General features: G+C 37.1%; 1 protein-coding gene across 1 annotated transcript; it reads left to right on the top strand.

Moving 5' to 3' along the window:
* The first annotated feature begins 927 nt into the window (after positions 1-927).
* ACTL6A (actin-like 6A) lies at positions 928-8945 on the top strand. Its single transcript, XM_010083525.1, has 12 exons — positions 928-1165; positions 1533-1633; positions 2888-2985; positions 3704-3798; positions 4025-4131; positions 4217-4306; positions 4484-4545; positions 4880-4994; positions 5351-5431; positions 6408-6503; positions 7570-7656; positions 8243-8945. Exons 1-12 carry the CDS (start codon positions 928-930, stop codon positions 8321-8323), a joined length of 1251 nt encoding a protein of 416 aa, XP_010081827.1. The 3' UTR covers positions 8324-8945.
* The last annotated feature ends 666 nt before the right edge of the window (positions 8946-9611 follow it).

Below are 9611 nucleotides of genomic sequence, written 5' to 3'. Positions count from 1 at the left end.
CTGGCAGCATGAGTGAGGAAGAGGAGGCGGCTGCGGGCCTTGTTTATGTCCCTCCCGGCGACGTCTCGCTGAGGTGCTTCCTCCGGAGACCGGCCAAGCCGCGGCCTTGAGCTGAATTAACGCCGCTGGGGTGCCGGGGGGTGGGGCGAGAAGACCCCGCGCTTTGGAAACTGAGGTGTAGTTTCCTCCCAGAGCACTTCTGCACACCCTTCCGTGAGGACCGAAGTCCAGGGGTTCTGTTTCAGGCTTTGGCTTTCTCGAGGGTGCGCAGAGCACCCCGGCGGGGAGCGGGGCCGTGAGGATGAGGGCGCTTCGTGGTGTGGCAGTCTTCACTCACAGATTTGGTGTTTTCAGGCTCTCCTTTCTGGTTCTCATCACCCCTGGGAGGTCTGGGCTCACCTGGCTTCGTGTGACTGTGAAGTTAGCGCTTTTTGAAAGCTTTGTCTTGTCATCTATTTAGATGCAGCTCTGTTCTGTCTCTTTTGTTAAAATTCCCCTTCTCCTTATGCCAAAGGGGAAGGTATTGCAGTGTCCCAATTAAAGCCTATCTGAAGTCTTCTAATAGCTCCCTGGTAACGAGTTCTGAATAGAGAAGTTTCTTCTTGCCTTGAAAAAGGTGCCTTCTTCTTTTGTAAGCAAAACAGACATTGGGCAGAGGAAGGTCAGGATTGTAGTAGAGTGTAATAATCATTGACAACCTCTTTATCAATGATCTTTTCAGATGAAGTTGGGGCTCTTGTTTTTGACATCGGCTCGTATACAGTGAGAGCAGGCTATGCAGGCGAGGACTGTCCAAAGGTGAGAATCTGTCCGACTCAGTGGAAATGCAACATAAATTGATGCCTTAGGTCTTGTTTATTAGTTATGAGTTTTCAGAATATGCTGGGTTTTGTTCTGACTGCATTGTGTAAGGAAAGCTCTGAATTTATGAGCAAAAAAACACCCAAAACATTCATAATTCTCATGTACTGCTTACCTTTTGCCTTACAGGTTGATTTTCCAACAGCCATTGGTGTGGTGCTAGAAAGGGACAATGGCAGCACTCTGATGGAGATAGATGGTGACAAAGGCAAACAAGGGGGCCCAACTTACTACATAGACACCAATGCTCTGAGAGTTCCAAGGGAAAATATGGAGGCCATTTCACCTTTAAAAAATGGAATGAGTATGGTGCTCTGACTTTTTCTACCTGTTTTTAAAATAGCGTTGCTAGGCTGTGAAAAGTCATAGTTTTCATGTAAACAGATGCTATATGTATGGCAACAGAAGCAGTTAGAACGGATACCAGATTTACAAATCGCATGAAGTACAGTTGGTTTACAGTGCTAGTGGACTCTTAGCATAATTCTTGAAATGTTATGAACATGATGATTACAGAGGAAGGGAATTCTGCAAAGCTATTAAAAGAAGTGTATGTGGATAGCTTTTGTCTGAAGAGCTCTGTGCAAAAAATCATTGGAAAACTTTTATGTATTTATGAAATGGAACAAAACTTAGGAGTAATTAATCTGCTCACTTCAATGTTGTTACAGTTGAAGACTGGGATAGTTTCCAGGCAATTCTGGACCACACTTACAAGATGCATATTAAATCTGAAGCAAGTTTGCATCCTGTCCTTATGTCCGAAGCACCAGTGAGTAAAAGCAGCTTTGCTTTTTTTTAAGTCTTAACTGTATCTTCTTGCTGACTCTACAAACATTAGTCTTGGACAAGTCTGACATTGGCTTGTAGGTTACAAGTGTTAAAACTTAGCTACAGAAATAACAATTTAAAATACTTTCCCAGGGTCTGGAAGCTAATCTGTTTAAGAAAAGTGTCTAAAAAAGAAAACAATTTGAAATAGTTTGCATGAGTTGTATTGGAAAGTATTTACAATGTTCTATTGTTTTTCACTTACAGAAAAAAAGTCAAAATTAAAAAATAATAAATCTCACTTTACTGCCTAGAATAAAAGCAAAAAGATGTATGGATGTCTTAGTATGTATTAAGTTACGCTTAATAAATACCATTGAAAATCTGTCACTTCATTCAGCCTTACAACTAATATTACATGACAGAGAGTAATATTTATAATAGATAAGTTTTATTTTTTCTGTCTTCATTCCTGTAAATGGCCCTGTAAGGTAAGTGAAGTGGATGAATACAAATTTCTGGGAAAATACATGGTCAATGTTGCTGTCATTTAATAATGCTCAGCATTTGAAGGGCAGATCTTAAAGTCGTAATACAAAAGGTTGAAGTTATGCCTCTCTTTGATAAAAACTTATGAAAAGGATTTTCTTTTTCATTTTTCCCTTGTATTCAGTTGTAGCTTGAAGAGTATGGATGAATTTGCAATGGTTATTTCATGTTTGATGGCTCAGTGTGTTGGCTTGGAACAAACTCCACATATTCAGTAATGTGTAGAATATTTGATATATATGCTGGCTTAATCGCAAGTGTAGTAGAACTGTAGGAAGATACCTTGGAAACAGGAAAATCTGGATTTATTTTTCTTTCAACTGGGCAAGTTATTTCATGTATCTTTCCCCTTGTAAAATGGGCATATTACTTGTTTTAGAGAGTTCTTTGAGAACCTGATACTGGAGAAGCTGTAGAAGTGTAAAGAAATCTCTATTGTAACAGTAAAAGTGTGTATCACATTTAATTCTGTGTGATAGATAAGCATTAATGTATTGTAGTAGAATTGGAATAAGAAGGGTTCTAAAGAAGTGAATTAGTAGAAATCTCTCTCTATGGAATTTTTATATGATTTGAAACCATGGCTATAATAATTCCAATTCTTTATTATGTTAGTATTCTTTTAGTGTGCTCTAATGATCCTCAAGATAAACGTATCTTCCTTTGAGTCACTTATTTGTGGCTTGGTTTATTTTTTTTCTTCTAGTGGAATACTAGAGCAAAGCGTGAAAAACTGACTGAATTGATGTTTGAACACTACAACATCCCTGCTTTTTTCTTGTGTAAAACTGCTGTTCTAACAGCGTATCCTTTGGAATGTTTCACTGTTCTTGTTTTTTTGTTTTTATTTCCCCCCTTCCCCAGGAAATTACGGTAAACTTATTCTAGGCAATTCCTAGTATGCCACCATGTCTAACTTGTTTCAAATTAATTTTTTCCGTAAATGTCTAAGGAGGAAGTAAACAAATTCCGTTTCTGAACTTTAAAGCTTTAGAGCTCAGTTTTGAAGTTCTCCCAATATGACTGTTTTCCTTGGAGGTGATGTGTTTTGTTTTGTTTTGGTTTTTTCTTCTCTTTTTAATTTTTTTCCCATTGTATACTATGGGTAAGAATATTACAGACCTGAAATGGTGTTGTCCAGACTACTAAATACAGTAATTAGAGTTTGAAGTTTCCATAGCCTTAAGATGAATATTTGTAATTATTTTAAAATAATAACATGTTTTCAGCTTCAGAGTCTAAATGAGTTGGATGTCCTTAGAGCTTGCTGCATAGCATTGACGTGAAGTCTCACCTTTGTATGTCCAAAGCTCAAGTTAGTTCACAGGTAGAAGTTAAATGTCATTCTCTCTATGAGGCTGTGCGTTTCATAGAAAGATGATACGCACTGGACAACGGCAAATCCTTTTATAGAGACAAGGAATAACATACTGGAGTCCTCATTCCTAGTGATGCTCTAATTGTATGGCAACATTTTTTAAAAAGTGAAAATGACAATATTTTCCTTAATCGTTTTGGCTAGTTTTGCTAATGGGAGATCTACAGGTCTCATTTTGGATAGTGGAGCAACACACACCACTGCTATTCCAGTGCATGATGGATATGTACTTCAGCAAGGTAAAAATTTTCATGGGTAACAGCATTGTAGTATGAAGGTCAAGTTAACTTCCTTTGTGCTTGTACAGTTGTTTTATTTTTTTTAAATCTGTGTATCCCCTTAAATAGGGGGAAAAACCTAACAGTGTTCACTAACAAATAGTTTGCTGGGAGAGTTTATTCCTTATTTCAGTGCTTTCCAGCTTGGTGGCTGTTTTTGTTTTTTGGTTCTCTTTTTGTCTTCTAGGCATTGTAAAATCACCACTTGCAGGAGACTTTATTACTATGCAGTGCCGGGAATTGTTTCAGGAAATGAACATAGAGATAATTCCTCCATATATGATTGCTTCAAAGGTGGGAAAGTAACTTTATTTAGTAACTGTTTGCTTGGGGAGAGGCTTAAATGGTTAATTGATGATCATGTTTCCTACAATGTCAGGAGGCAGTTCGTGAGGGGTCACCAGCAAATTGGAAGAGAAAAGAGAAGTTACCGCAGGTCACTAGGTCTTGGCACAACTACATGTGTAATGTAAGTAGGTGGTTTCTCCCACTCTCAAACTCCCCTAGGCATCCCATAAAGAAGTTTTGTTTGCAAGTATGTCAGGTTTTCCTCTTGAAGAACTAGAAAATCTTTTAAAAGTCAGTATTAAATTCTATAAAGTTGGAGACTGAAATTCTAATAACCATATTATTCTTAACTCCATAGTGTGTCATTCAGGACTTCCAAGCTTCTGTCCTCCAAGTATCAGATTCGACCTATGATGAACAGTACGTCACTGGTTTCCTTCTTGTAAAATATCAGTTGTGCATGGGGTGCTCAGCCTATTCATTGCTGTTGGCTGATTTTATTGCAGAAGAAATTTTTAGATATAAACACTATTTATTTCTGAAAGTAGAAATACATTGTACATCCAGGTGACAGTTGTTAATTTGATATTCCAAGATGTATGGGATCATAATATTATCAAAAGCATAAGTCATATCAATCACAATATTCCCATTAAAACCTTAGTTTATAGTGCTACTTAGATAACTTAAGTTTATCTTAAGTTTATCTGTTTACATCGCATTTTAATATGGTACTTTCTGACTGATGCTCCAGGGTAGCAGCACAGATGCCAACAGTTCATTACGAGTTCCCCAACGGCTATAACTGTGATTTTGGTGCTGAGCGTCTAAAAATTCCTGAGGGATTGTTTGACCCTTCTAATGTAAAGGTAAAACAACTATGATATGTAGTAATTGGAAGGCTTTAAATTACTAGATTATCGCATGGCTTCCTTTTGTATGATGTTATTAATTTTATGATTTGTGTGTGTATATTTACACTGTGTGATTCTCTTGGGGGTAAAATTTGCCTGTCTTGTAGTAGGGTTGGCCAAGCAAAGCACGAAATGTAGTTCAAAATGGGTGGTGATGAGCTGAATGGGAAAAGAGGAAATTTTTTTTTTCCTTCCCTGTAAAAATGCTTAGCTCCCTCTCTAGTAATAATTATAAATTCATCTCATTCGGGGCTTTTAAGTGCCTTGCTCTTTTGAAGCAATGATATGTAGATTACTAATTTTAATTCTAGGGTTTATCTGGTAACACGATGTTGGGTGTGAGCCACGTTGTCACAACAAGCGTTGGAATGTGTGATATAGACATCAGGCCGGTAAGTGTTAGTCAGACATGTATTATTTTAAGGCATAGATATTTTTGTGCTGATGTATTTTTTTGGGGACTAGAACACTGTCGATGAAGAAATGTGGATTTCCTAGGATAATGATAAACACATTAGAATAATTCTCCAAGTATTACATATTTGTATACAGGAATATATACAATTACTGTTTTGTCTTACAAAATACTAAATCAGGATTTTTTACTTCTAGTCAGTGTTTCTACCTATATTTAAATAGCTAATGTCCAGATTCTGTGTCTGGCACTGCGTAATGTGCATTGGATTGGCTTCAGATGGACATTTTACGTTCATAACTTTGAGTGTGATCTTCAGATCTGTGTGTGTGGCAGATATACTTTCTAAACATAACTGATCATATGGAACTTTTGTAGAGAGTAGAAAGAATAAAAGAGGTTTCAAAGGAAAACTTTATTTTTGAAACGATGTTCTAACTTTCTCGGGTGTCAATTTGAAAATATTCAGGTTTGATACAGACTGTATCGGAGTTGTTTAAAAAATTTTTCCTCTTGACTGGTGTGTCAGGCAGGCTGCGTAGGCCAGGCCATGGTTTGTGTTCACCAGCTGCAGCATTAGTGAGACTGAAAACTGTTGCAGTACTGTGGGGGTTTTCATTTGTGGTTGGAACATCCAGCTGTAAGAAAACCAACGGTTCGGATACAGGAGATGCCTGTAGGTGTAGAGTTCTCTATAGTAGAAAATATTCTGTGAAATGACTTAGAATTGTTAATTACATAGCTTCTGTCTTCCTTGTATAGTTTAATATTAAGCTGTCTTGAAATATTTTCAAGTGATTAAAAAATTAATTGGATTGGTAGAGGTAATATTGTTAGCATCAATGATTGTTGATTATACGTACTTCTGTGCCATTCCTCTCTATATTGTGTGAAACAGTTGTTTTCAGAATGATTTCAGTGTTAATATTGTAGATTGCTTATTCTCTTTTTAGGGCCTCTATGGCAGTGTGATTGTAGCAGGAGGAAACACTCTAATACAGAGTTTCACAGACAGATTGAACAGGGAGCTGTCTCAGAAAACTCCACCGGTAAAACAACTCTTTAAATTACTGCATTGAGCCACTCATTTTGCTTTTTTGCCACATAAATAGGCAAGCATGTATCATAGCTTTGATTTTGTTAGAACCCAACAGCTGAAGATATTTCTGTGGGATAAGAAATCTCCTCTTTCTTTAAATAAAATAAAGAAGTCTTGAAAAGTTATAAAATTAATTCCAACAGCTATTATAACTGTTTTATGAACATTCTGCTTCCCTATTCCTGCTTTCAGATTGTGACTCTTAAGTTCTGTAATTGTTCCTATGCAACAGTCACTATTTCCCTTGACGGCCTTTCTCCCGAAATGTTGCTGACTAACTTGAGGCACATTCAGTCACTCTGCCTGAGGTCTTGTCACTTTGTCATGGGAATTGTTCTTCCTGAATTCTACGGGCCACTCAACATACTCAAAGATAAAACCTGGTCGTTTAACATACTTGAATTTTTGGGTTTTTTTAATCACCAGATGTCAAAGAAAGTATTAACACCTTACACCTGTGTTCTTGAGAGATATTTCTTGAACATCCATATTCACAATAAAATGTTAAACTTGTAGCAACTCTGAAATCATGAATGTTATGAGAAACTGAGAAAGATAGTTACTTGCTGCTTCTTTTAATACCTGAAATTCAAAGATTTTTATTGCTACAAGGCCTTTTGAAAGCAAAAGGAATTAATTTGTCCAAAAAGGACTAGATTGATCAAGTTGAGCAATGTTAGACACTTGTACCAGTGCACATTTGAAGTACCCCAGTGTTAGAGATGCCACTATCTACTGTGTTATTGCTCTCTACCTACCCTGTTTCTAGCCTTAAGCATTTGCTACTGCTTCCTGTTGGGAGACAAGATAAAAGGCACGTGTGTGCTGTTCCACTATGGCTATTATTGAATTCTAAATACAGGGTAGATGAGCATTATTGCAAGTTTACTAAAATTGACCTTTTTCACCTGCATGTTGGTACATACACCAATTTCCTTGTGCTGTCCTTCTCTTGTCCCTAAAGGTCACTACCCTACAACTTGTCTAATTGTTCTCTCATTTTACCTCCTTTTCAGAGCATGCGCCTGAAGTTGATAGCAAACAACACAACAGTGGAGCGGCGTTTCAGCTCATGGATTGGTGGTTCCATTTTGGCTTCTTTGGTAGGTAAACCTGTGTTACTATGTTTCTATGCCAAGCAGCACTGTATCTAATTCCGCATAAGTGTGCATTGCAGAGTTTGTGCTACCATAACAATGGTAATCTTGTCTGTCCTTGTGGTAAGGTGAAGAGAATCTATTTAAAAAACAAGACAAGCATTTCCAATCAAAAAATAACTTCCCACATGCTCCCATTTTTTAATGGCAAGGTGCAGGCTTGAAATATCATGCCTAGAAATGACGTGTATATAGTACGTCATGAAAGTAGCAAAGCTGTTTCTGCATCATATTCATGAGCTTAATTCTACAAGTTACTCAATACTGAAATGGTTTGTGGGGATTAGTTTATCAGTATGGGAAAGGGAGATTTAAATCAGCTTTTGGTATAGTTTAATCACTAGCAATATAAAACTCAAAGGAAAAGATAAGCAGGTCAAGTCCTCTTACATCATTTAATGTAGCGACTTAATTGGTTTTCATCCTAGGAAAAGCTAATCATGTTTCGCTTAACCTTCATTTGTTTTCTGATTTTTTTTTTTGTGTGTGTGTGTGTGCGTGTTTTGTTGTTGTGGTGGTTTGTTTTTTTTAGGGTACTTTTCAACAGATGTGGATTTCTAAACAAGAATATGAAGAAGGAGGGAAACAGTGTGTAGAAAGAAAATGTCCTTAAACCTCTTACTGTGAAATCTGCTGCCTGCTCAGTGCTCCTTCTGTTTTATAGCTTTAGCATACTCAGGAATGGGATGGACTCTTTTTTGTAGAAAGTTTATATTGAATTTTTTGCATAATTCAAGTTCCATTTTAACAAACCTTAGAAATTTTGAGAGACCTAATTGGTACTATCATAGAAAAAGGATGTTTACATCCCTTGTAAAGCAATAATTCATGTAACAAGCATTTTATAATTTTGTATAAATGTCTATTTTTCTCTAGTAACTTTTCCTGGGAACAGCTTTACAGGTTAGCTAATAGATAGAGGCATAACCTTGCAAATGCCCATGCAGATTTATTAAAAATCTCTTGTCTACTTACACATATTCGTCTTCCTTGCTGATACTTTGGCCTTGAATTGTTCTTATTTTTCTCTTAGAAAATAAAATTTGGTCTTTTATATTTGAGCAACTTAGAGTACTTGCAGAGAAAGTAACTCTTCTGTTTTAAAAATGGAAAGTTTGTATTTAGTAAACTACTATAGGTGACTCAGTTCAGTGTGAACTTTTACTGTCTCATGAAAGTGTTACATTCCATGTAGTGAATGTTATATTAAGCACTGGTTTGCTAATTTTCTCTTATGGAGCGATTTCATTTCAGTAAACAATCAGTGCTTTCCATCTGATTTTTAAGAATGTATATAATGCCTTTGCGACGTAGGCGAGAAGCAAAACTTGTTCGAGCCAGGGAAGTTAAGGCAAAGAATTGTCTCTCCGAGACTAGGAGAATAGTCATAGAAGACCTCAGGATGTGGCTTAACATTTTACAGGGAGCTGTATCTCAAAGGGACAGTCACTACTTCTTTATTGCTGGTTTAGCTCCCTCAGCTGACCCATAGCAGGGTCAGTAAGTGCCTGCATTTTGCATGGGGAGTGTGCACTCAGGGTCAGAGGAAGCAGGATGATTGTTTTTCAGGAACTGGCTGTCAAGATGCAGCTCTGTGTTGCTGTTAAGCTTACTTTAATTCACAGCTGTGTGATGTTCTGTATTGGGACACAATGAAGTTTAGCTCCTTATCTTAAAAGCTCTGGAAAACCAAATAGCATTTAACTGACTTAAAAAAAAATGTAAACAGTACTGCTACATTTTTGGTATCCTGAAAGATCTTGTGGGAAAATAATGATGAGGCCTCTAGATGAAAACACTTTCACATTACCTCCAAACAATAAAGTAATTTATCAAAGCAGCTGGCTTTTGTCTTATCATGATAACCGGCCCCGCTCAAAGAGTTGTGGTCAATGGCTCAA

The sequence above is a fragment of the Pterocles gutturalis genome, unplaced genomic scaffold (genome assembly GCF_000699245.1).
Source record: "Pterocles gutturalis isolate BGI_N339 unplaced genomic scaffold, ASM69924v1 scaffold50050, whole genome shotgun sequence".
In the NCBI taxonomy this organism is placed as follows: Eukaryota; Metazoa; Chordata; class Aves; order Pterocliformes; family Pteroclidae; genus Pterocles; species Pterocles gutturalis.
The sequence above is the reverse complement of the archived record's forward strand: the minus strand, read 5'-3'. Positions and strand labels throughout refer to the sequence as shown.